Source organism: Palaemon carinicauda, chromosome 39 (genome assembly GCF_036898095.1).
Source record: "Palaemon carinicauda isolate YSFRI2023 chromosome 39, ASM3689809v2, whole genome shotgun sequence".
Classification (NCBI taxonomy): domain Eukaryota; kingdom Metazoa; phylum Arthropoda; class Malacostraca; order Decapoda; family Palaemonidae; genus Palaemon; species Palaemon carinicauda.
In genome coordinates, this window is record NC_090763.1 from 37884502 (window position 1) to 37912299 (window position 27798).

At 45.4% G+C, this 27798-nt stretch overlaps 1 protein-coding gene across 2 annotated transcripts in view; it reads right to left on the minus strand.

Moving 5' to 3' along the window:
- LOC137631126 (N-chimaerin-like) overlaps positions 1-27798 on the minus strand; it is a 101092-nt gene that overhangs the window by 60584 nt on the left and 12710 nt on the right. For both annotated transcript variants that reach the window (XM_068362783.1, XM_068362784.1), the window contains exon 2: positions 3181-3234. In XM_068362783.1, the coding sequence (XP_068218884.1) occupies positions 3181-3234 (54 nt within the window). The remainder of the gene's footprint in view (positions 1-3180; positions 3235-27798) is intronic.

Below are 27798 nucleotides of genomic sequence, written 5' to 3' on the forward strand. Positions count from 1 at the left end.
CCTTGGTCTAGCTGACAAGGTAGGCAAAGGGGTGGCTTTGCGAGCAGAGGACGCAACCAGGTCATGAGTGTCCTTCTGTATCAAAGAAGCAGCAATCTCCTTAATCAAGTCGTCTGGAAAGAGGCACTTAGAAAGAGGAGCAAACAGAAGTTCGGATCTTTGACAAGGTGTCACTCCAGCTGACAGGAAAGAGCAAAGGTTCTCACACTTCTTGAGGACTCCGGATACGAACGATGCAGCAAGCTCATTAGACCCGTCATGTATGGCCTTGTCCATGCAGGACATGATGAGCAAGGAAGTTTTCTTCTCTGTCGGAGAGATCTTCCTGCTTAAAGCTCCCAGACACCAGTCTAAAAAGTTGAAGACCTCAAAGGCTCTAAATATCGCTTTCAAAAGGTGGTCTAGGTCCGAAGATGACCAACATATTTTCGAGCGTCTCATGGCTAGCCTGCGGGGAGAGTCTACAAGACTTGAGAAGTCGCCCTGGGCAGAGGCAGGAACTCCCAAGCCGAGAACTTCTCCCGTGGCATACCAGACGCTCGATCTAGAAGAGAGTCTAGCAGGGGGAAACGTAAAGGCTGTCTTCCCTAGACTCTTTTTGGACTGCATCCATTCTCCTATCACTCGTAAAGCTCTCTTGGACGAGCGTGCGAGGACGAGTCTAGTAAAGGCAGGCGAGGATGACGGCATACCTAATACAAACTCTGACGGAGGAGAGCGCGGAGCCACAGACACAAACTGGTCCAGAAACATCTCTTTGAACAGAGCTAGAACTTTTCTAAAGTCCAAAGAGGGTTGCGTGGACTTAGGCTCGTCAAGATCCGAATGTGGTTCATCAACGTGAGCAGCACCATCATCATCCGAAAGTCCATCATCCGAGTATTGAGGAGGAAGCGGCAATGGAGTAGGTAACGGCTGGTTAGCTGAGTCCGGTCGCACGGGTGCACGCGTGACTGAACCGGACGCAACGTCATGGAACTGTTGCCCAGTCTGTGAGCTGGCAACAACCATAGCAGCGCGGGGACGCACAGCGTCTACTCCAGACTGTAAAGCCTGATGTGGGTGAGCAGTGGCAACCACACTGGGTTGCGGAGGTTGACGCACCGCGTCAAAACAAAACAACTCTGACGGTTGTTGTACCTCGCGAACGTCAACGGAAGGCTCCGTGCGTCGCTGAACGTCAACATGCGGCTGGTAGGGCACACTGGAACGCATGGGTGGCGGGACTCTCTCAGCTGGAGTGCGCAAGAAGGTCGCCTCAGCGTCCACAGGACGCACAACCGAGTGTGTGGTTGGTTGTAGGCAAGAGGCTGGTGCAGCAGCAACCTTCTCCGCACGAAAGTCCTGCATCAGTGACGTTAATTGGGACTGCATGGTCTGCAGCAAAGACCACTTAGGGTCTGCAGGAGCAGGTGCGGCGACAGACGGTGTAACAGTCTGAGGCGGTACCGCTTTGCCTCTCTTAGGAGGTGAGCAGTCATCGGAAGACTGCAGCGAGTCCGAACTGACCCAGTGGCTACAGCTGGGCCGTTGGACTTGTGCGGAAGGGACCGACTTGCGCTTTAACGGTCGTGAGACCTTGGTCCATGGTTTCTTGCGAGAAACCTCTTCCGCAGACGAGGTATTAATGGGCTCTCTCGTCTTTGTGTGGTAGGGACGATCTTGGGTAGATACGCCCGAAACCACGGAGGGAACGTCTGTTCGCTGATTAAAGCCTCTCGAACCCATTGGTCGTACGACATTGCTTCTCCCCTGGACTTGGGAGCTTGCAAGAGGTCCCGGACTAGGAGGACGACAGGCACGAACAGACGAACCCTCAAGCGCAACACTATCCACAACACTATCACTCACTTTATCACTTCCCACTGCACTTTTACACTTCAGCTCCTTGACGTCCGCCATGAGCTGGTTACGGTCACTAGCCAGAGACTCAACTCTCTCACCCAGAGCTTGGATGGCACGCATCATATCAGCCATCGAAGGTTCCTGAGTGCCAGAAGGGGGATTAGGAGCAACCACTACAGGGGAAGGAATAGGTTGTGGGGCATGAGGAGAGGAAAATTCAACAGAACGAGAGGAACTTCTCCTGACTCTATCTCTCTCTAGCCCACGTGTATATTTCTGGAATTCGATAAAATCGAATTCCGAAAGCCCAACGCATTCCTCACATCGATCTTCCAATTGACAGGTTTTACCCCGACAATTGGAACAAACAGTGTGAGGATCGATAAAGGCCTTCGGAAGACGCTTGAACAGTCCCTAGCATTACACTTCCTGAATTTTGGGACTTGAGAAGGGTCAGCCATTTTGAATTGGTCAAAGGGGAATTCAAAAACTATCCAAAGTCATCAACAAATAATCCGTAATCAAAAAAAGAATGCAAGGATTTATTGAAGAGAAAGCCTGCACAGCGAAAGCTCAAAACTAGAATAGTGTACTGTACTTCACCAAATAGTTGTGAAAACAAATCCAATTAGCAACAGCGAATTCGTAGGTCTTGCCGGTAGCACGACAGAGAGAAAATTGAGTTCTTTGTTTACAATGAGTACTGGGTATCTGGACGACAGATGGCGCTGTTGAAGTACACCCCCTACCTGCATAGCGATCGCTGGCGGATTTTTTCCGTAGAGTTTTCTGTCGAGCAGCAGAGCTGCAGCTATTATAATCACCGGCTAAGTTAAATATTGAAAAAATCATATACCATTAACAATTTCACTTTGAATATAGCCCCATTTTCATTCACTACAAAAGCAACATTACACAGATCAAAATCAATTAGCCTACAAGTGAATTGCATAACATACTTGCCGTTCCTGTGACCAAATTATTACATGCTTTTCATATAGTTACACTTTGACTCTACTGAGACAAATGTAAACAATTTTTCTTTGTTAATATAATTTCTAGATTCTATTTTCAATGCATATCTTAATAACACTTTTACTGCATGCTGCCATATATAGAGAACAGGAAGAAAGAAATGAGCATCATGTAATCTGAGGATATCTACTTGTAAGCATGAATGCATCTGAGTGAGTCCCACATTATCCAGATATGAATTATGAAAGGCAAGTGGCGCAGTGCTAAGAGAAGCAGATTATATCCAGTAATGGCGAAGTGCACAGAGCAAAGCGACGAAAGTTCCGTCAGGCTATACAGTGGTGAAACTACCGTACTCACAATAAGATTTCCATACGGTTGATACTCGACGGATTTGCTCAATATTTCGTCCATCTGGAAAACATAAATGACATCAAAAGGCTACTTTACTTTCCTCAGAATATAAGCTCTACAACTTTCTGTCATGTGGCTGGGAAAAAAAATTCTCCCTCAGAACACCTTCATTACCAAAGACAGTGGGTTTGAATGTCTTCTTGATAACATAAGTTTAAAGAGGTTCACGACAGTAATACACTCTATGATAAAATTCAACTGTGTCCTATCCAGCTCAAAAAAACAAAACAAAAACAAATAGACAGGGGTACTGTATAGATCATGTATGATCTTAAAATACATAGTTCTAATAAAATCTATTATCTAAATACTTACATAACAGCCATTATGCTTTAATCATCTTAGCCATCGGGTTTTTCCTTTAACAAATTTTGTGCTACCACACTCTCTCTATTGATCCAACGCAAATTCATCATGAGCTCCAAAATAAGAGATGAAATCAGAGAGCCTCTGCATATTTGACAATGTCCCAACCAGAGCAGATCCCAACTGTTTCCTATGATTCACCACACAATTAGTAAACAACTTGTGGCTTTTTGAGTACCAACAGACTGATATAAGTTTATATATGAAATATCTGTTTTAATGTTGTTAATGTTTTTGAAATATTGGATTTCAATTGTTCACTACTTCTTATATCATTTATTCATTTCCTTATTTCCTTTCCTCACTGGGCTATTTTTCCCTGGTGGAGTCCTTGGGCTTATAGCAACTTGCTTTTCCAACTAGGGTTGTAGCTTAGCTAGTAATAATAATAATAATAAAAATAATAATAATAATAATGTTTTCTCCAAACAGCTCAAGAAACCTAAACAAAGATTAAGATCTGGGTACCCCATAAAATTTTCGTCTTGTTAGATTCTGGGAATCCCTCAGCTGATGTTACTTCTGAGAAGCCTGACAGATTGTACTAGAGACAAGCTATGCTATCATATTAGAACGTATATGAGTCAAAGAGTCTGTGCAATAATAACAGGGGAATAGAGCGCCAGCATGTTACGAGTCTAACGACCCATAAACAATAGGAGATACCTGTATAAACCATATATAAATGATGATGCAACTGTAGCCAGCCTGAGCAGATGCTGCTAAAGTCTTATTAACACATTTTGCAAAGTTTGTACCAGGTTGTGTACATACCATAACTTCTCTAAAAGCTAGATTAGGTTAGGTTGGTTAAGTTAGGACTGCATATGACTATGCAAATATATACAGCAATGTAATATACAAAAAAATATTTAATAACTACAAATTTTAACTTAATATTTGGAAATGTGACCCAACTACCTAAATTAGCTCCATAAGTGCATGCCTGGCATTAGAGGCATAATATCCCATGTCAACTTGTGAACATAAGTGGCTCATCTGCACTTGATCAAGTGGGAAAATGAATCTAAGTCCTAACATGATCTTCTATCTCGGAATCCTACTGTCTTCATGAAGGGCAATTACGGAAAGGCAAAGGTTTTGCGTTAGGAGGACCTGGACCAAATTATTATCATTATTATTATTATTATTAAAAGCTAAGCTATAACCCTAGTTCGAAAATCAAGATGCTATAAGCCCAAGGGCTCCAACAGGGAAAAATTTTATTTTCATTAGTAAAATAAATTTTTGAATATACTTACCCGATAATCATGTAGCTGTCAACTCCGTTGCCCGACAGAATTCTACGGAAGGGATACGCCAGCGATCGCTATACAAGAGGGGGGTGTACTCACAAGCGCCACCTGTGGCCAGGTACTGCAGTACTTCTTGTTGACACCACCTCAATTTTTCCTCGGTCCACTGGTTCTATGGGGAGGAAGGGTGGGTCAATTAAATCATGATTATCAGGTAAGTATATTCAAAAATTTATTTTACTAATGAAAATAACATTTTTCAATATTAATCTTACCCGATAATCATGTAGCTGATTCACACCCAGGGAGGTGGGTGAAAACCAGTGTACATGTATATCAAGAAGCTAAGTATCCCGTATTTCATATTATCAGTTATTCAAAATAACAATGAAATTATAAGTACCTGGTAAGGAAGTCGACTTGAGCCATTACTCTGCCTTAAATAAGTTCGTCTTCCTTACTGAGCGCAGCGTTCCTCTTAGGAGGCTGAACAACTCTAAGGTGCTGAAGTATCAAGGGCTGCAACCCATACTAAAGGACCCCATCACAACCTTTAACCTCGGCGCTTCTCAAGAAAGAATTGACCACCCGCCAAATCAACAAGGATGTGGAAGGCTTCTTAGCCGACCGTACAACCCATAAAAAGTATTCAAGAGAAAGGTTAAAAGGTTATGGGATTATGGGAATGTAGTGGCTGAGCCCTCGCCTACTACTGCATTCGTTGCTACGAATGGTCCCAGGGTGTAGCAGTACTCGTAAAGAGACTGGACATCTTTGAGATAGAATGATGCGAACACTGACTTGCTTCTCCAATAGGTTGCATCCATAACACTCTGCAGAGAACGGTTCTGTTTGAAGGCCACTGAAGTAGCCACAGCTCCCACTTCATGTGTCCTTACCTTCAGCAAAGCAAGGTCTTCTTCCTTCAGATGAGAATGTGCTTCCCTAATCAGAAGCCTGAATAGTAAGAAACTGAGTTCTTAGACCTTGGAAAAGAAGGTTTCTTGAAAGCACACCATAAGGCTTCTGATTGTCCTCGTAAAGGTTAAGACCTTTTAAGATAGTACCTAAGAGCTCTAACTGGGCAAAGTACTCTCTCCAGTTCATTCCCCACCAAGTTGGACAGGCTTGGGATCTCGAACGACTTAGGCCAAGGACGTGAAGGAAGCTCGTTTAGCAAAAACCGAGCTGCAAGGAACATGTAGCCGTTTCAGATGTGAAAAAATGATCCTGCTGAAGGCGTGGATCTCACTTACTCTTTTAGCTGTTGTCAAGCACACGAGGAAAAGAGTTTTTAATGTGAGGTCCTAAAAAGAGGCTGATTGGAGAGGTTCAAATCTTGATGACATAAGGAACCTTAGGACCACGTCTAGATTCCAGCTTGGAGTGGACAACCGACGTTCCTTTGAGGTCTCAAAAGACCTAGGGAGGTCCTGTAGATCTTTGTTGGTGGAAAGATCCAAGCCTCTGTGGCGGAAAACCGCTGCCAACATACTTCTGTAACCCTTGAGAGTAGGAGCTGAAAGGGATCTTACTTTCCTTAGATGTAACAGGAAGTCAGCAATCTGGGTTACAGTGGTACTGGTTGAGGAAACTGCATTGGTCTTGTACCAGCTACGGAAGACTTCCCCTTGAGACTGATAGATTCTGAGAGTGGATGTTTTCCTTGCTCTGGCAATCGCTCTGGCTGCCTCCTTCGAAAAGCCCCTAGCTCTTGAGAGTCTTTCGAAAGTCTGAAGGCAGTCAGACGAAGAGCGTGGAGGTTTGGGTGTACCTTCTTTTGACGTAGAAGGTTCACTCCTAGAGGAAGAGTCCTGGGAATGTCGACCAGCCATTGTAGTACCTCTATGAACCATTCTCTCGCGGGCCAGAGCGGAGCCAACCAACGTCAGCCGTGTCCCTTTGCGAGAGGAGAACTTCTGAAGTACCCTGTTGACAATCTTGAACGGCGGGAATGCATACAGGTCGAGATGGGACCAATCCAGCAGAAAAGCATCCACGTGAACTGCTGCTGGGTCTGGAATCGGAGAACAATACAACAGGAGTCTCTAGGTTATCGAGGTAGCGAACAGATCTATGGTTGGCTGACCCCACAGGGCCCAAAGTCTGCTGCAAACATTCTTGTGAAGGGTCCACTCTGTGGGGATGACCTGACCCTTCCGGCTGAGGTGATCTGCCATGACATTCATACCGCCCTGAATGAACCTCGTTACCAGCATGAGCTTTCGATCTTTTGACCAGATGAGGAGGTCCCTTGCGATCTAGAACAACTTCCACGAAAGAGTCCCTTCCTGCTTGAAGATGTAAGCCAGGGCTGTGGTGTTGTCAGCGTCCACCTCCACCACCTTGTTAAGCTGGAGGGACTTGAAGTTTATCAAGGCCAGAAGAACCGCCAACAACTCCTTGCAATTGATGTGAAGTGTCCTTTGCTCCTGATTCCATGTTCCCGAGCATTCCTGTCCGTCCAAAGTCGCACCCCAGCTCGTGTTTGATGCGTCCGAGAGGAGACGGCGGTCGGGTTTCTGAACAGCCAGAGGTAGACTTCCTTGAGAAGAAAGCTGTTCTTACACCACGCGAGAGAAGACCTCCTCTCTTCGGAAACAGGAACTGAGACCGTCTCTAGCGTCATGTCCTTTATCCAGTGAGCAGCTAGATGATACTGAAGGGGGGGGGAGGTGGAGTCTCCCTAACACGATGAACAGGGCCAGCGATGAAAGTGTCCCTGTTAGACTCATCCACTACCTGACTGAGCATCGGTTCCTTCTCAGCATGCTCTGGATGCATTCTAGGGCTTGGAAGATCCTTGGGGCCGACGGAAAAGCCCGAAAAGCTCGACTCTGAAGATCCATACCCAGGTAGACAATGGTCTGGGATGGGACGAGCTGAGACTCCTCAAAATTGACCAGGAGGTCCAGTTCCTTGGTCAGATCCATAGTCCATCTGAGAATCTCCAGACAGAGACGACTTGTGGGAGCTCTTAAAAGCCAGTCGTCTGACGGAGCCGGACACAAGATCATGGTACTGCTGCACAGTCTGTGAACTGTCAACCATGGGGAAGCGAGGAAGTACAGTGACAACCCGAAGCTGTCTAGACTGTCTGGGTCGTACAGACAACTCCTTATCGGGTTGCTGAGGTTGCCGCACTGCGTCACAACAAGTCACTTCTGCTGGTTGTTGAACGTCTTCCCAGTGACACACTGACTCCGTAAACAAAAAATCCTCTAACAAGGACTAAGCTTGGACTGCATGTCTTGCAACACAGATCAAGGTCTATGGGAGCAGGTGTGGTAACAGACGGGGTTAGCGACTGAAGTGGAACCATTACCTTCCCTGGAAGCATGTTATGCTTAAATAAAAGTCCATAGGGGGCTACGCAGCTAAAGGCTCCTCTCCAAATGACAGAGTCCTCAAGGGAATATCAGAAGGAGGGAGAAAAGCACTTTCTCATCTACAGGGACCATATCCGAGAAAAGCTAAGTTCTCTCAGTGAGGGTTTCACTGGTGCAAAAGCAGCAGACTAGAAGGCAACGTTATGAAACTGCTTGACAGTCTAGTGAGTTGGCAACAACCAAAGATGTGTGACTGAGAAGCATGCGGTAAGGTATGCAGAGCATGCTGTATGCAGAGCATGCTGTATGTAGAGCATGCTGTAAGGTAAGCAGAGCATGTTGCATGGCGTGTAACATTTCTCAGAAATTCCATGACCAGTTCTAGATTGAGTAATATCGCATTACTGTCTATTGAAAGTGCACGTGCCGAGGGAATTGATTTAGACTGTTTTGTTGATGAATTTGATAGCCGGCTAATCGTAGAATTAAGCTGCACTAAATATACGTACTATAATCTACTTCACCTCAGGAAAGGGAAACTCGCCCTGTTGGCAACACTGCATTACTTCATGCATGCTTGCATGGGGTTTTAATATCAACATAAAATTTACATTACATTCATAACTCATGATTCATTTTTGTTTTGAAGATATTTTTGCCATATTTTGCGATTTTGTTAAAAATATATTGCAAGGAAAACATATATATTTTTTTTTTTTTATTTAAGTAATACGAATAACCTCCATTATCATAATGTTTGTGTAGGCATACATGTATATGATTACAAATGCAAGTTATGAAAGTAATGAGGTGTTATTATTGTCATTTGTTATTTCAAAGTTGAATGGGAAGAGGCTCAAGTTGAGGAGAAAGTGGCAGATGCATGCGTTGAGGTGGCTGACTCATAGCATGAGGTTCCTGCCTCAAGAGTTGCGCTTGCCTCAAGGGTTGAGGTGGCTGCGCAGAGAGAGGCTCTTGACTCACGAGTTGAGGTTCTTAAGGTGTGAGCTGCGAGAGTTGAGGTAGCGGCTGCGCAGAACGCAGTTCCTGTCTCACGAGTTGAGGTTCCTGAGGAGCTAGCCTCAAGAGTTGAGGCTCTCGCCTTGAGGAAAGTTGAGGTAGCAGCTGCGAGAGCTGAGGTGGCTGCCTCAAGGATGGTAGAGGTTGTCGTACCTCAAGAGGTTGTTGCCTCGAAGATGGTCTAACTGCAAGAAAATCTTGCCTCAAGGCATAAGACTCCTGCTCCCATTGTTGAGGTTGCCTTAAGGAAGGTTGAGGTTGCTGCACAACGCTGGTAATTGGCAACTCCGAACGCGGTAAGGTAGCTTGAGGAAACTCAACTTCGTACGCCTGGCAGACTGGACTGCGGTGAGGCGGAGCGCTCGCAGGAGAAGGTGTAACCTTCTCAGCCTGAAACTCACGCATTAAGACCGCAAGCTGCGACTGCATGGACTGCAGCAAAGTCATCTTGGGATCAACAGACGATAAGGTCTGTTGAGGCAAAGCCTTAACAGAAGATGAGGTCTGTTGAGGCATCGCCTTACCTCTCTTAGGAGGTGTGCAGTCACCTGATGACTGCGGAGAGTCAGAGCTAACCCAATGACTGCATCCGGGTTGTTGAACTCTAGAGGTCTGGACTTTACGTTTAAGAGGTCTTGAGACCTGAGTCCAGCGTTTTCTCCCCGAAATTTCTTCTGCAGACGAGCAAAATAAGGGCTCAATCGTCTGCGGGTGGGAGTGACGGTCTCTGTAAGACACGCCCGCAACCACCGAGGATACTTCTGTGCGCCGATCAAGGCCTGCCGAACCCTTTTGCCCTTCGACATTGCTTCTCCCCTGGGCTTGGGAGCTTGCAAGAGGTCCCGGACTGGGAGGACAACTGGCACGCACAGAAGTACCCTCACGCACAACACTGACACACTTTGCGCTAATCACTTATCACTTTTGATTTTCTGTTTGCACTTATTTCACTGAACTCGAAACTTTAAGTGGTTTGTACCTGAAACACGCAATTCTATCCTTCCTTAAAAGTTAGTAATTGCGAAAACAGAATTACAATGTAACAGAAAAATCTAATGAAAGATAAATAATTCAGTGGCTGGAAAGAGACTAAACACTATATCAAATAAACAACGTTTAAAATCTCTCACCGCATAAAGCTTGAGAACAAGAATAAAACTCTAGAAACGTTTACCTTCTTCCCCTAAAGAGACTAGGGAGAAGAGCAAAAACGATAATCACGTTACTCGCTTGAACGAAACGTTTATCCAGCTCTCTCTCCCTCCGTCTCTATCTCTCTCTCTCTCTCTCTCTAGACTTAGAACCTGAGAGAAGAGCCCAATCATATATATCGTTAAAACATATTATTGTTAAAGGAAAAAAACTGAAAAATTTCCCAAATAAAAAGTTCCTTTATTAGAATTAAAACCATTAAGCTAAGAAAGAATGAACAAAACGCTAGAAACGGTTACTCTTACTGCAACGTGACACCGTGAAAATTCTCTCTCTATCGTAACGATAGAGCGCAAGTTGAACGTTCTGAACGTCAACAACTGCAGAGACAATACAAAACGTTAGTTCAACTTTGAAAACAGTACGAGACTATCAAAGAAATTCTTTCAAAAACATTAAAATAGCATAATATGTTAACAGGTAAAACCGAAATGACGGGCTCAATGTTAATTAACTTCGATACCAAGAAAAGACCGCCTACTATTAGGAAAGGTCGAATATAAACAAATATAAAAAATTAATTTTAATAAGTTTATAATAAAAGGAAGTTAATCGAAGAGGCCTATAAAAGGCGGAGAGATATAAAATAAATCTAAAACTTTTGTTAAGCAAAATTAAGAAAGAGAGTCTATACTCTCTTAGACACCAACACTTCCGTCTAAGGGAAGGGTTGGCCATTAAAAAGTGAAAGAGAGTTCATACTCTCTTCGTAAGCATAATTAATCAAATTAATTCCAAAAGCTAGCTAAGCTAATGATAAAACTTCCTGAATAGCGAAAGCTAAACTCTAGAGCAAATACATCACCAAATCGTGAGCAAAAAACTCCAAAATTATAAGCGTATCCATGAACGTCTTGCCGGAAGCACGACAGAGGAAAAATTGAGGTGGTGTCAACAAGAAGTACTGCAGTACCTGGCCACAGGTGGCGCTTGTGAGTACACCCCCTCTTGTATAGCGATCGCTGGCGTATCCCTTCCGTAGAATTCTGTCGGGCAACGGAGTTGACAGCTACATGATTATCGGGTAAGATTAATATTGAAAAATAGCCCAGTGAGGAAAGGAAATAAATAAACAATATGAGAAATAATTAACAATTAATAAAATATTTTTAAAAAAGTAACAACATCAAAATAGATATTTCATAAGTAAACTATAAAAAGACTTATGTCAGCTTGTTCAACATAAAAACATTTGCTGCAAGTTTGAACTTTTGAAGTTCTACCGATTCAATTATCCGATTAGGAAGATCATTGAGAGAATGAGGCTTATATGGAAGCAGTTGACTCTAAAATGCACTAGCCACCACAAAAGAAGTTAGCAATAAGTTTGCAGAAGGGTAGATTAGGCTAGCAACACTGCTACTGTCTAAAGCAGCATTAGCCCCTAAGACTATAGGAACCAATCTCTAGCCTAATTACTACATTCTGCTATCACCTAAACCCATTAGCCTAGCCTTTTCTATCTGCTTGGAAACCTTTTGGATTCTCCCCTCATTCTTTTATCGTGGGCTTTTCACAATACTAGTGACAGAGAACATCCCTTTCAAACCAGTCCTCTTTTGAGAGCTAAACAAATATTCTACACCACATAACACATTTCAACTTCAAATTAAATCAGAGCAGACAAGGCCAATCCACATGGTGTATCCAACTAAGATTATACAGTACGAAGTTCTTGGAAGTAATGGCCGATAGTGTGTTTGGCCTGTGCACCACCTATCAAGTCCACTGGGCATTACAGGGGAGGGGGAGAAGGGAGAGAGAGAGCAGGATAGAAAATGTTTTATGCTAAAGGTCAGGAATCCAGTGGCTTTGATGATTAAAGCATAATGACTACCAGGTAAGATTCATTTAAATAATAGCAAACTTAATCTCTAAACTACTGGTTCATAAATACATCAAATTTCTGTATATTACTATAATAGCTGAGCTAGTTGCTCCGCTATCTACACAACTGTACATCTACATTACATACTGTACCCTATAGTATATGGTGCTAAAAAAAAATAACAGCTGAACTGTCTACCACATGTACTAAAACAATTTAGCGATTTATTTTGTATCATGATGTCAATTTTGCAAAACTCCCAATCAGGGTTATTTTAATCACAGTACTGTACATGTTAGTATCCTTTTAATACCTCTGTAGCAGGCAGCATATAATAAGTTATAAAACAGCCAATGGGGAATGCTGTACAATTAAAATATACTGATACTAACATAGAAATTTTTTCTTTCTTTCCCACCAGTGGCAGAGAGATCTTAGCCGCTTCGAATATTTCAATTTCCTTATCTTAAAAAAAAACTTGTACATTATATAATAATACAATACATATTGAGTGAGAACCTCGCTAATGGGAATTTCCCGTCATTACTTATACTTAACTCCAAATCTTCCAGCATAATAAACTGCTTATTATTTATCACTAGGCAGGGAAGGAGGGAAGGTCTTACTTGTAAAACAATGAATGTATCAGTGAAACCAAAATAAAAAAAAAGAAAAATGTTATTTTTATTAATAAAATAAATTTTTGAATATACTTACCCGATAATCATGTAGCTGTCAACTCCGTTGCCCGACAGAATTCTATGGAGGGATACGCCAGCTATCACAATACTAGAAGGGGGTGTATTTACCAGCGCCACCTGTGGCCAGGTACTCAAGTACTTCTTGTTGACACCTCCTCAATTATTCCTCGGTCCACTGGTTCTCTATGGGGAGGAAGGGAGGGTCGATTAAATCATGATTATCGGGTAAGTATATTCAAAAATTTATTTTATTAATAAAAATAACATTTTTCAATATTAAACTTACCCGATAATCATGTAGCTGATTCACACCCAGGGGGGTGGGTGAAAACCAGTGTACAAGATTAAAGGATAGCTAAGTATCCCATATTTCATATAATCAGTTATCCACAATAACAATGAAATAATAAGTACCTGGTAAGGAAGTCGACTTGAACCGTTACTCTGCCTTTAATAAGATCGTCTTCCTTACTGAGCACAGCGTTCCTCTTGGGAGGCTGAATCAACTCAAAGGTGCTAAAGTATACAGGGCTGCAACCCATACTAAAGGACCTCATCACAACCTTTAACCTTGGCGCTTCTCAAGAAAGAATTGACCACCCGCCAAATCAACAAGGATGTGGAAGGCTTCTTAGCCGACCGTACAACCCATAAAAAGTATTCAAGAGAAAGGTTAAAAAGTTATGGGATTATGGGAATGTAGTGGCTGAGCCCTCGCCTACTACTGCATTCGTTGCTACGAATGGACCCAGGGTGTAGCAGTACTCGTAAAGAGACTGGACATCTTTGAGATAGAATGATGCGAACACTGACTTGTTTCTCCAATAGGTTGCATCCATAACACTCTGCAGAGAACGGTTCTGTTTGAAGGCCACTGAAGTAGCCACAGCTCTCACTTCATGTGTCCTTACCTTCAGCAAAGCAAGGTCTTCTTCCTTCAGATGAGAATTTGCTTCTCTAATCAGAAGCCTGATGTAGTAAGAAACTGAGTTCTTAGACATTGGTAGAGAAGGCTTCTTGATAGCACACCATAAGGCTTCCGATTGTCCTCGTAATGGTTTTGACCTTCTTAGATAGTACTTAAGAGCTCTAACTGGGCAAAGTACTCTCTCCAGTTCGTTCCCCACCATGTTGGACAGGCTTGGGATCTCGAACGACTTAGGCCAAGGACGGGAAGGAAGCTCGTTTTTTAGCCAAAAAACCGAGCTGCAAGGAACATGTAGCCGTTTCAGATGTGAAACCTATGTTCCTGCTGAAGGCGTGGATCTCACTTACTCTTTTACCTGTTGCTAAGCACACGAGGAAAAGAGTTTTTAATGTGAGGTCCTTAAAAGAGGCTGATTGGAGCGGTTCAAATCCTGATGACATTAGGAACCTTAGGACCACGTCTAGATTCCAGCCTGGAGTGGACAACCGACGTTCCTTTGAGGTCTCAAAAGACCTAAGGAGGTCCTGTAGATCTTTGTTGGAGGAAAGATCCAAGCCTCTGTGGCGGAAAACCGCTGCCAACATACTTCTGTAACCCTTGATCGTAGGAGCTGATAGGGATCTTACGTTCCTTAGATGTAACAGGAAGTCAGCAATCTGGGTTACATTGGTACTGGTTGAGGAAAACTGCATTGGCCTTGCACCAGCTTCGGAAGACTTCCCATTAAGACTGATAGACTCTGAGAGTGGATGTCGTCCTTGCTCTGGCAATCACTCTGGCTGCCTCCTTCGAAAAGCCTCTAGCTCTTGAGAGTCTTTCGATAGTCTGAAGGCAGTCAGACGAAGAGCGTGGAGGTTGGGTGTACCTTCTTTACGTGAGGTCGACGCAGAAGGTCCACTCTAGGAGGAAGAGTCCTGGGAACGTCGACCAGCCATTGCAGTACCTCGGTGAACCATTCTCTCGCGGGCCAGAGGGGAGCAACCAACGTCAGCCGTGTCCCTTTGTGAGAGGCGAACTTCTGAAGTACCCTGTTGACAATCTTGAACGGCGGGAATGCATACAGGTTGAGATGGGACCAATCCAGCAGAAAGGCATCCACGCGAACTGCTGCTGGGTCTGGAATCGGAGAACAATACAAGAGGAGCCTCTTGGTCATCGAGGTAGCGAATAGATCTATGGTTGGCTGACCCCACAGGGCCCAAAGTCTGCTGCAAACATTCTTGTGAAGGGTCCACTCTGTGGGGAAGACCTGACCCTTCCGGCTGAGGCGATCTGCCATGACATTCATATCGCCCTGAATGAGCCTCGTTACCAGCGTGAGCTTTCGATCTTTTGACCAAATGAGGAGGTCCCTTGCGATCTCGAACAACTTCCTCGAATGAGTCCCTCCCTGCTTGGAGATGTAAGCCAAGGCTGTGGTGTAGTCGGAGTTCACCTCCACCACCTTGTTAAGCTGGAGGGACTTGAAGTTTATCAAGGCCAGATGAACTGCCAACAACTCCTTGCAATAGATGTGAAGTGTCCTTTGCTCCTGATTCCATGTTCCCGAGCATTCCTGTCCGTCCAGTGTCGCACCCCAGCCCGTGTCCGATGCGTCCGAGAAGAGACGGTGGTCGGAGGTCTGAACAGCCAATGGTAGACCTTCCTTGAGAAGAATGCTGTTCTTCCACCACGTTAGAGTAGACCTCATCTCTTCGGAAACAGGAACTGAGCCCGTCTCTAGCGTCATGTCCTTTATCCAGTGAGCAGCTAGATGATACTGAAGGGGGCGGAGGTGGAGTCTCCCTAACTCGATGAACAGGGCCAGCGATGAAAGTGTCCCTGTTAGACTCATCCACTGCCTGACTAAGCATCGGTTCCTTCTCAGCATGCTCTGGATGCATTCTAGGGCTTGGAAGATCCTTGGGGCCGACGGACAAGTCCGAAAAGCTCGACTCTGAAGATCCATACCCAAGGAGACAATGGTCTGGGATGGAACGAGCTGAGACTCCTCAAAATTGACCAGGAGGCCCAGTTCCTTGGTCAGATCCATAGTCCATTTGAAAATCTCCAGACAGCGACGACTTGTGGGAGCTCTTAAAAGCCAGTCGTCTGACGGAGCCGGACACAAGATCATGATACTGCTGCACAGTCTGTAAACTGTCAATCATGGGCAAGCGAGGAAGTACAGTGACAACCCGAATCTGTCTAGACTGTCTGGGTCGTACAGACAACTCCTTAACGGGTTGCTGAGGTTGCCGCACTGCGTCACAACAAGTCCTTTCTGTTGGTTGTTGAACGTCTTCCCCGTGACACATTGACTCCGTAAACAAAAAATCCTCTAACAAGGACTAAGCTTGGACTGCATGTCATGCAACACAGCTCAAGGTCTATGGGAGCAGGTGTGGTAACAGACGGGATTAGCGGCTGAAGTGTAACCATTACCTTCCCTGTAAGCATGTTATGCTTAAATAAAAGTCCATAAGAGGTTATGCAGCTAAAGGCTCCCTCCAAATGACAGAGTCCTCAAGGGAATATCAGAAGGAGGGAGAAAAGAACTTTCTCATCTACAGGGACCTTATCCTAGAAATGCTAAGTTCTCTGAGTGAGGGTTCACTGGGTCTAGTGAGTTGGCAACAACCCAAGATGTGTTGAGAAGCATGCGGTAAGGTATGCAGAGCATGATGTATGCAGAGTATGCTGTATGCAGAGCATGCTGTATGTAGAGCATGTTGTATGCAGAGCATGCTGAATGCAGAGCATGCTGTATGCAGAGCATGTTGTATGCAGAGCATGCTGAATGCAGAGCATGCTGAATGCTGAGCATGTATTAAGCAGAGCCTGCTGTAAGCAGAGCCTGCTGTAAGGAAAGCAGAGCGTGTGCATGGCGTTTAACATTTCTCAGAAATTCCATGACCAGTGCTAGAGTGCTTTATGCATGCTTGCATGGGGTTTAAACCATGGTATGAAAATGGAGGTAAGGTATGCTGAACAGCAGAGTCAGAACGAGCTGGAACAACAATAGTGTGGTTTCCTCTTCAAGACTCCGATGAGGGAACACCTGAGGCTCAGTCTGCAAAGGCTGAATAAAAGACAAGCAGAAGGAAGGCGCATGGGTGGAGGAGGCTGACTCCTAGCATGAGTGGTTGAACCCAAGGGTTGCGCTTGCTGAGCGGTTGGCGGAAGCGGAGTAGCAAGTTCCAGTTCCTGTGGTGTGAGCGGAGCGCGATGAGGAAGAGGCTGCGCAGAACAAGGTAAATGTCTCGCAAGCTGAGGCTCCTGAGGCGCAAGGCTAAGGTGTTGTGGTGCTTGCCTTATGGAGGGTTGAGCTCGCTGCAGCAAGAGCTGAGGAGACTGACTCATGGACGGGAGAGGTTGTTGTACCTCAACCGAGTGTTGCATCACTGGTGGAGCAGCAAGTGGAGGCGGAGGAAGAGAGGTATAATCCTCCTGATCCCAATGTAAAGGTTGCCTTAAGGAAGGCGGAGGCTGAACACCACAGGGAACAGCAAACTCAGCACGTGTCTCAACATCGTACGCCTGGCAGGTGGAACTGCTGGCAGGTGGTACTGCGATCAGGCGGAGCGAGTGTAGGTGGAGGGAGTGTAGGCGGAGGCGGAGGAGCAACACTCTCAGCCCGACACTCACGCATCAAGTCCGAAAGCTGTGCTTGCATGGACTGTAGTAGAGTCCACAACATCGTACGCCTGGCAGATGGTACTGTGATCAGGCGGAGCGAGTGTAGGAGGAGGGAGTGTAGGCGGAGGCGGAGGAGCAACACTCTCAGCCCGACACTCACTCATCAAGTCCGAAAGCTGTGCTTGCATGGACTGTAGTAGAGTCCACAACATCGTACGCCTGGCAGATGGTACTGTGATCAGGCGGAGCGAGTGTAGGAGGAGGGAGTGTAGGCGGAGGCGGAGGAGCAACACTCTCAGCCCGACACTCACTCATCAAGTCCGAAAGCTGTGCTTGCATGGACTGTAGTAGAGTTCACAACATCGTACGCCTGGCAGGAGGTACTGTGATCAGGCGGAGCGATCATAGGCGGGGGGGAGTGTAGGCGGAGGCGGAGGCGCAACACTCTCAGCCCGACACTCACGCATCAAGACCGAAAGTTGTGACTGTATGGACTGCAGTAGAGTTAACTTGGGGTCGGCAGACACTAAGTTCTGCTGAGGTAAAGCCTTAACAGCAGAGATCTGTTGTGGCAGAACCTTACTCCTCTTAGGCGGAGTGTAATCAACTGATGACTGAGGAGAGTCAGAGCTAACCCAATGACTGCATTCGGGTTGTGAACTTTAACTTCGTACGTCTGGCATAGGTCTGGACTTAACGTTTAAGAAGTCTTGAGACCTGAGACCAGCGTTACTCTGCCTTTATTTTCTCCCCTAATCTCTTCTGCAGACGAGCAAAATAAGGGCTCAATCGTCTGCGGGTGGGAGTGACGGTCTCGGTAAGACACGCCCACAACCACCGAGAATACTTCTGTGCGCCGATCAAGGCCTGCTGAACCCTTATGCCCTTCGACATTGCTTCTCCCCTGGGCTTGGGAGCTTGCAAGAGGTCCCGGACTGGGAGAACGACTGGCGCGCACAAAAGTACCCTCACGCACTAATCACTTATCACTTTGATTTCTGTTTGCACTTATTTCACTGAACTCGAAACTTTAAGTGGTTTGTACCTGAAATACGCAATTCTATCCTTTCTCAAAGTTAGTAATTGCGAAAACAGAATTACAATGTAACAGAAAAATCTAATGAAAGATAATTCAGTGGTTGGAAAGAGACTAAACACTAGATCACTCTAGAAACGTTTAGTTTCTTCCCCTAAAGAGACTAGGGAGAAGAGCAAAAACGATAACGACGTTACTCGTACGCCTGGCAGGCTTGAATGAAACGTTTATCCTCTTTCTCCCTCCGTCTCTATCTCTCTCTCTCTCTCTCTCTCTCTCTCTCTCTCTTAGAACCTGAGAGAAGAGCCCAATCATATATATCGTTAAAACATATTATTGTTAAAGGAAAAAAAACTGAAAAGTTCCTTTATTAGGATCAAAACCATTAAGTTAAGAAAGAATGAACAAAACGCTAGACACGGTTACTCTTACTGCAACGTGAAACCGTGAACATTCTTTCTCTATCGTAACGATAGAGTGCAAGTTGAACGTTCTGAACGTCAACAACTGCAGAGACAAAACAAAACGTTAGTTCAACTTTGAAAACAGTACGAGACTGTCAAAGAAAATCTTTCAAACTCTGTGGCGGAAATAGCATAATATGTTAACAGGTAAAACCGAAATGACGGGCTCAAAGTTTATTAACTTCGGTAAAAGACCGCCTACTATTAGGAAGGTCGAATATAAACAAATATAAAAATTAATTTTAATGAGTTTATAATAAAAGGAAGTTAATCGAAGAGGCCTATAAGAGGCGGAGAGATATAAAATAAATCTATAACTTTTGTTAAGCAAAATTAAGAAAGAGAGTCTATACTCTCTTAGACACCAACACTTCCGTCTAAGGGAAGGGTCGGCCATTGAAAGGTGAACGAGAGTTCATACTCTCTCGTCACCATAATTAATCAAATTAATTCCAAAAGCTAACTAAGCTAATATAGAAGTTTCCAGTAAAGCGACAGCCGAAATCAAAGAGAAATACTTCACCAAAGTCGTGAAAATACTCCAAGAACATAAGCGTATCCCAGAACGTCTTGCCGGAAGCACGACAGAGGAATAATTGAGGAGGTGTCAACAAGAAGTACTTGAGTACCTGGCCACAGGTGGCGCTGGTAAATACACCCCCTTCTAGTATTGTGATAGCTGGCGTATCCCTCCATAGAATTCTGTCGGGCAACGGAGTTGACAGCTACATGATTATCGGGTAAGTTTAATATTGAAAATCTGACATATTCAAAATAAATCATAAAGCACTGATTTTCATATAAAAAGTTGCTACCCAGCTGGATAGTGACTGAGGTTGTAGCTAAGGTTGTTCAGCAACTTATTTCTACATAGTTGATGAAAACGTCAGTGACCCTATTCATGGGAACTGACTATCTTAGATATGACATGGAGACAGACTACCTCAGATACACTCAGAGACGACAGGGAAACTGATTATCTCAGAAATGATATGTGAACTGACTACCTCAGACACAACATTTAATTTTCATACCCTTTGACTTCACAATAAGGTAAATTTACTCAAAACCAGGACACTACCAATACCTCCGTACCACATCCTTCCTCAATCTTGGGTATCAGTTTCTTTTCTTTAAAAATCAGACATAATTGCTACTGTTTTTTTCTAAAAATTTTTACTTTTTGTTATCAGATGATCATTTTTTAATTGAAGTTATTTCAATAACTTTATTTACAGATGAAATTACTCTTTCTGACTGTTTTACGTATCCTTTCATATGAAAGCACTATACTCCGAGGTCGATTGTCACTCATGTATATGACCTTTTAGCCTGTACCTTAATGAGTGCATATTTACAATGCTAGCATAAGAGTTACTTCAGCTCTTGCCCGAGGAAAGCTAAAATTACAGCTAATCCCTGGTAACCAACCAGAACATGTTTGCTAAGTAACTTCTCTTCGTATAAATCACCAGTATGGCTCCTGTTAGGCTACAGTGTGTTCTTCAATTCAGTTTACCTTTAAGTTTCATTTCATGAGATTTTGTCTGGCTTAAATAATTAAGACCATTTATTAATGTAAATGGTAAAACTGAATCAATAGTATCTCCCGGAAGGAACAGATACGAAGCACAAGGTCTACAAGCCTACTATAACACAAATAATGGCCAAGGTTATTATGAATGTATTGAGAATTATGCCTTGAGGAAGAATGTATGATGGACTAGGCTATGTTTTATGTTTAACTCTCTATTATACTCAAATGAATGGATGGGCTAATGCTGCATGATAGCATGCGGATCAAATACATTTCCAAGGGACACATCAAACCAGGTAGGGCATTAGGATACGAGGGGCCAGGTTACATAGTTCTGTTATGTAATGGGCATTGGGGAGTGACGCCCTCATATGTCAAGGGAGAATTAGAATGCTCTACTTTGGTAAATACATTGCAAAAGCCTAAGGGTTAAGTACAATTTTGAGGGTAAAACAAGTAGTCTATGAAATACATATCCTACTGCATAAATCAAAGTTGTTCACAACATATAGAAAAGTAAAACCATTATTTTCTTACAGTTTATAGCACTTTCATACGACATTTTTATAGATACAATTTGATTGAACATCCTCTCCACTCTTCACACGTTGAAGTCTACTGAAGCCAAGCCATGCCATGAGTATTAGATGATTCAAATCTAAGTAACATGACAAATTCATAGATAACTTGTATTTTTCTTAATGATACAAACCTTTAGCTATTTATTAGGGGTATTACTTTTGGCGAAGCTGAAAGGACGAGCCATTAAAATTTTAGCGAGGGATAAGTACAGTACCCATTACGCTAGTTAGTGGGGGGGGGTAGATGGGGTAGTTTGCTACTGCCCCCACTCACACACCTGTGATTTAGCTCATTAAGCTTGCCGGTAGGACTTCAATGGGATAGGGTCGGCGGGTAAGTTTGTATAAATGGCTAAAGGTTTGTATCGTTAGGAAAAATTCAAATTATCTATGAATTTGTCATTTGTTCCGTAACTGGAATACAAACCTACACTATTTATTAGGGGTGACTCACCCATTAGGAGGGTGGACGTCCCTGTCAATCAGGCTTTTGGCTTTACCTGGGGACTCCTTGTATTGAATATGTTGGTACCAAATATAAGGAGTCTCTACACCTCGCTAAACCAAACTTCAAGGGCTGGATATCGCGGCTACTGTGCAGTTGGAGAGTGCTCTCGAGTAGTCACCCGTCAACAAGCTGCTGATGAGGGCTGCCGATCGCTTTAGTGGATCGGTGTGATGGCAAACAGCGAGTAGCGAGAAGTGTGCTGTTTGCCTTCCAATCTAGGGAACAACGGACAGAGGTTGACTAGAGGATCTGAGCGACGAACTGCCGGTGAATGGCAAACTGCCAATGATCGGCGAATCAGCAATCTGTGAGCCGGAGATGGTAACTGACAAGCAGACGAAGGCTGTCTGCTCAGTCAGCTAAGGTAGGCTGGCGACCAATGAGTTCGCAATCGGCTTGGAGCACCCTGAGGAAAAGCAGAATGGTTCAATGATCGCTAGTTGGTGATCAGTGAGCCATTGAAGATCAGTGCTCGGAGCTCTGAAAGGAAAGTTGAATAGCTGACAATCGAGAACCGTATGATTAGAGAAAGGTTCGACGATTGGAGTGTTGAGCTAATGATCGGTGAATAATGATCTAGTGATCGGTGATCAGAGCATTAGCAAATGGCAAGATAGCGATTGGTGAGAAAGCAAAAGCTAACTATTGAGGACTGGCAATCGGGGAGCTAGAGATCAGAAAGCTGACGATTGGCTATTAGAGAGCTGGGGGTCAGCGATCAACGAGACTGAAGGTCGATGATCGGAGAAAAACGAGCTAGCAATCGGCGATTGGGGAGCCAGTGATCAGCAAGCTTATGACTAGTTATCAACTAGCAATCAGCACGCTAACAATCACAGATAGACATGCTAGCGATCGGCAGTCTGTAAGCTATATTTTTTTTATAGACAAAAATTAATGGCAGTACAGTACAAAATAAAAATAAGCAAGGAGGAAAAGCGGCAACAACCGGTCTCCATCCGAGCCAAAAGCAAAGTGAGCTAAATCCCAGGTGTGTGAGTGGGGGCAGTAGCAAGCTAACCCCACTAACCCCCGCTAACTAGCGGGATGGGTAGTTAACCCTCACTAAAATTTGAATGGCTCGTCTTTTCAGCTTCGCCGAAAGTAATACCCTTAATAAAAAGCGTATGTTTGCATTCCAGTTACGGAACAAACCAAAATTTCTCTGTTTCAAACACACAGCAAAATACTTCCCATTTTGAATTACCCTCTCTCAACCCTATCCCCTAATGTTTGGTCATTTCAATATAACCTAGCAATATGACAAATAGCCTAATATAATTCTTATAATTTTAGTACAAACCCAACACTTTACAACTGCCTAGATGTCAATTGATTTAATGGATGCTAGTGATTACACAAATTCCAAGACTTCACAAGCCTACTGTGTTATTTCTAGGAGCTTCACATCAACAAAGTAGTGATTTTATGAACGCATAAACCAGCAATTTTCCTATTTTTTTTACCAATGATAAAATCTTGATTGCAACAAAACCAGTTACCTTATGCCCCAATCATTACAAAATTGGTATAGAAGATACACATTTTAGAATACGCATCCAAACCCTGCAAACCTAATGAATTATTAAATTTCAATTCTTTGTACTGTACATTTAAAGTAACTAAGGTGTTCAATGTTTTAGGTTACTGAAATATGACAAATTCGAAGATAATTTGTATTTTTCCTAACCATACAAACCTTAGCTATTTACAGAGGGTTACCTTTTAGCGCAACTGAAATGGCGAGCCATTAGAATTTAACGAGGGTGTATTACCCCCGCGCTAGTTAGCGGGGGGGTAGGGGAGTGGTAGCTAGCTACCCCTCCCCCCCCTCACACAAAGTTGAATGCTCACTTTCGCTTAGAGGTAGGACTTGTCTTGGGGGACAGGGCTGGCGGGCAAATATGTGTAAATAGCTATGGTTTGTATGGTTAGGAAAAATACAAATTATCTTCGAATTAGTCATTTGTTCCGTAACCGAAATACAAACCACGCTATTTACAGAGGGTTACTTACCCCTTAGGTAGGGTGGAAAGTCCCCAGCCATACTGGCTTTGGCTTTACCCGGGGACTCAGAATCCGAGTGAGTCGCACTCGAGAAAAGGAGTCCCTGCACCTCACAAGTTCCTTGCTCCGCAAGGAACCATGTGGCCTACGTAAGCTTGTGTGTGAAGGAAGAATTGTGACCCGTCCTAGGCAGTTGACCTGGAGTTCCAGAAGGAACTCTGGGTTAGGACGTTCCCAATACCACCTCGTCAGGGTATGGGGGACGCGACAGTATTGACTCAATACTCGGAACACAAGGAAGCATGGTTTACCTGCAGAGGTTTGAGGTCAGCTATGCAGAGACCAGGATGCTGCTTCCCCATAGAGGGGATGATGAAGAAAGAAGTAAGGGCCAGACATACTTCTTTCGTTCATACAGACTAAAACCTGATAACAATGCCCTCAACCTTCTGCTACCTGTCCAAAAAGGAGCCTGAGGTTAGACCAGCTGTTGTGTAGCCACCACAGAGCGATAGAAAACGTATCGAGACTCCTGTGGATCACGCCCTGCAGGAAGCGGGCTGCGAAGGTCATTAGATGCTTCCAGACTCCAGCTTGTAGCACCTGCGTCACAGAGTAGTATTACTCGAAGGCGAGGGACGTTGCGATGTATCCAACATCGTGCTGTAGGGCGACGTGACGGGGGAGGGTCTGGAGACAGGTCGAGATGAATGTCCTTGAGTCCGGGCTGAAGAGGTATACTGGTGACTCTCCCCCATGTCCTCCTTGTGCTTCCAAATCGGCTGCAACTGAGGACAAACTGCAGCTGTTCCCAGCGCTAACCTCTCGATTCCTTTACTGGCAAGAAAGAGAAGGTCTTGGGACATCAGATACAGAATGGAGACTCGAAATCTTGAATGAATCGGACCGAAGGGCCGGGACCCCCAGATTCTGAGTCTAGCCAACAACTCAGGAGCGAGCCTGAATGTTGCCTTCCCCTCTTCCTTAGAAAGGGGGGAGTCGTAAGAGACCAAGAAGATTGCTTACACACTGGCCGTGGCCAGAGTGAGCAGGAGACCCAAGGCGGAATACAATCCGAGGCCTATCGTAAAGGGTCTTGAGAAGATCTCTTAAAGGACTAAAAGTCCGAGCCATGCTCCAAGTTGGAGGTCTTCCTCCGACTAGGGCAGGGACGATCGTAGCTTTGCATGAGCGAGGATAGATCCAGCGGGCAGGAAAAAGTTATTCCTTTAAGCCTGAAGGTCAGGGAAAGGCTGAGCGACAGGCTTCATTGCCGAGAGCGGAAAGGAGTTTCCTCCCGCCGAAAGGCAATAAGACCGTTATTGCTGGAGAAGAGGCCTCAAGGGAAGAGGTATATCTCCCATGCCACCAACCACCTTAGACTCTTCACTTTGCCTGGGAGATCCCTGTGGATGACTATCGCAGATGACGCGACCTCCGTACCGCGACTGTAGCGGGTTGTCTCTTCTTGAGGAGGAGGCGTAGTGTCTCCAGGCATGAAGCCGAAGCGACGCCCCGGTTCGGGAGAGATGTCGCATTGTGGTTGCTTGAGTAGTCTGCGCCGTGGGAGAAGCTCTCCCGGGAGTTCCGTCAGGGGAAGCAGAGGGTCCAGAAACCGTTCTGCGCATAGTCCCAGTGGAGCTCTCCCATTGAAAGGTTGACAGACAACCTGGTCTTGTTGAGACCCATTGTCCACAGACAAAAAGGAGGGAAGACGCAGGCGTCAAAGTTGTCCCACCATCACCGGAATGCATCTTGCCAGAGTCTCGGGGTCTGAGACTGGGGGGAAGAATAGCAGAAGCTTGAGGTTCCAAGCTGTCGCGATCAGGTCCCCCAGACCAGGACTTGCTGGTTACCCAAGGTCAAAGACCCCAGGTACACTCTCTCTACGAGGCTCTGCTCGGATAGCCTGAGAGAACATTCCCCTGCCTGGAATGAGAGAGCCGATGGTGGTATTGAGAGAATCTCAATCATCCCGGTATCTCTACTGCAAGATGTGAAGTTGTGAAAATGCGTCCCCTGCTGGTTAGAATACGCCAGAATCATGAAGTCGACGCGCACGGGGTGACTCGGCAGGAGCTGTAGGTTCTGTAGAGGGGCCAGACTAAGGCCCCTAAGCCTGCCTGAATGATGGAGAGGTATCCTTCAGGTCTTGACCATAGGCCTGGACCGGAACATGCCCCCCCCTTTCCTTTGACGAGTCCGAGAACAGCATCAAGAATGTGGGGAAAGGACGAGAATATCCACTACCATCAAGAGGCTCCATAGGTCAACACCCATTGCAGGTCTAATAGTTCCGCTGGTCCCATAGGGGCCAGGAAGTCCGGTTAAACATTGCCTGAAGCCACCGGAACTTGGATTGCCCCACATGGAACTTATCCTGAGGCGACCGTTCGGACTATAGACGGGTCAATGAGGAAAGGAGAACTAGGAAACGTTCCAAGGTAGGGCTAAAAGCTCTGCTTGACTGAGAACAGGTACTGCGACTCTCCTCAGTCTTGCCACAGTCAACCGAAAGGAAGGCTCGGAGGATGTGGTAACAGAATCTGGCGTCCCCAGGTGGTCACCCATCCAAGTACCGACGTTGCTTAACCTCGCTGGACGGACGAGAAGCGGGGTTTCCAACGTGGTAAGGCCGTTGACTCAATATCATGGCCAGATACTCCAGATGTTGAGGCAGAGGAAGAGAAGGCTCCAAGCAAAATACCATGAGCCCACACTCATGGTAAGCATCCGGAAGCTTGTCCCGGCGCTGAAGAAGGTCGAACCCGAGCCTACCGGAGTTGACCAGCCCTCCAAACAGCAGAGGAGGCGGAAGCCTGCACCTGAGCGGCCAAGAGGAAGGCAGGGAGAGTTCTCTGGGGAAACAAACCTGCTATGCCACGGCGGGATAGCCACACTGCATCATAAGCAGGAATACTTGCAGTCTAGGCTGAATTCGACGAGCTCCCTGGAAGATGGATGGAATGGAAACTGAAAGTACCCGTCCTTCCGATCCAGGGTTTAAGGAGTCCTGTCGCCTCGTTACCAGTCTCATCGATTCTGCTGGTCTACACTGGCCGAAGTTTGTTCGACAAACTTGATCAGGGCTGAGAGGTCGACTACGGACATCCCCTCTCAGATCCTTCCTTACAAGAAAGGATCGACTGAGGAGGCCGGGGGTGAAGCCGTCGATGCTCCTAAGGAAGACCTTCGCCTAAGGTATGGATCATTCTGTCCAACCGGGCAACTCTGCTGACGCTATGGCATAGAGGTTCAGAGACACTGAATTAGCTGACAGAGACGGCAGGCGCGATATCCTTGGCTGATCACAGATTGTGCGGGAATGGGCATCGGGAAGCTGTCATTCGGATGAGTAACCTTAAGCATCCTCCCAGCGAAAAACCTGCAATCCTAGAGTTCGTGAACTCCTTTTAGGACTATGCCCCCCCGGGGGAGTCTCCCGTGCCATCTGTTCCTGACAGGAGGAAACTGCAATTGGACACCTTGTCCCAGTTGTCGTAGCCGATAACTTAGGCCGACGTGGTTGAAAGAAAAGGGCGCTGGAGCCCTGCAGAATCTGGAAGAAAGCGCCTTGGAGGAGTGAAAACGGAAGTCGATTTCCTCCGCACAGCCGCTGTCTAAGTCTCTGTCCTTGGGCACAAACAAACTCTTCTCAAGGATGGAAAGGTGTCTGAGGTCGTCGACCTCCACAGATAAGACACCCGAAGGAAGCCCTCAGTCAGCGCGTCCAGATGGTACAACGTCGAGCTTGTCCGCAAGTTAGATACTTAACGACGAAAGGCCAAGGTGCCTGAGCTCGAGAGGAGAAAAGTACCCATGATCTTCCTGTAGCTTCCTTGAACCAAACCTCGGGCCGTAACCGAGGAGGGAAAGAACCTGGTAAGCTCCCAGAGGAAGGGGTAAGCAGTCACCCCTTGTCCGATGGAGAAATCTCGAACGGAAAGCCCCCCCCCAAAAATCCTTCCAGGGAATGACGGGGAAGGGCTAACCCAGGTTCAGGAAAGAGGAGTGTTGCTCAGATCTCCCTTAAGTTTCTCCTATTCTTGCAAGTGCCATGCTCTGCGTTTACGGGGTGAGGCCGTGTTCTGGAAATACGCTCCAGAAGAACTCGCCAGGCTGGCCATGCTGCGAAAACCCCATTGGGAATCGTGGTCGCAATCGCCCTGGAGC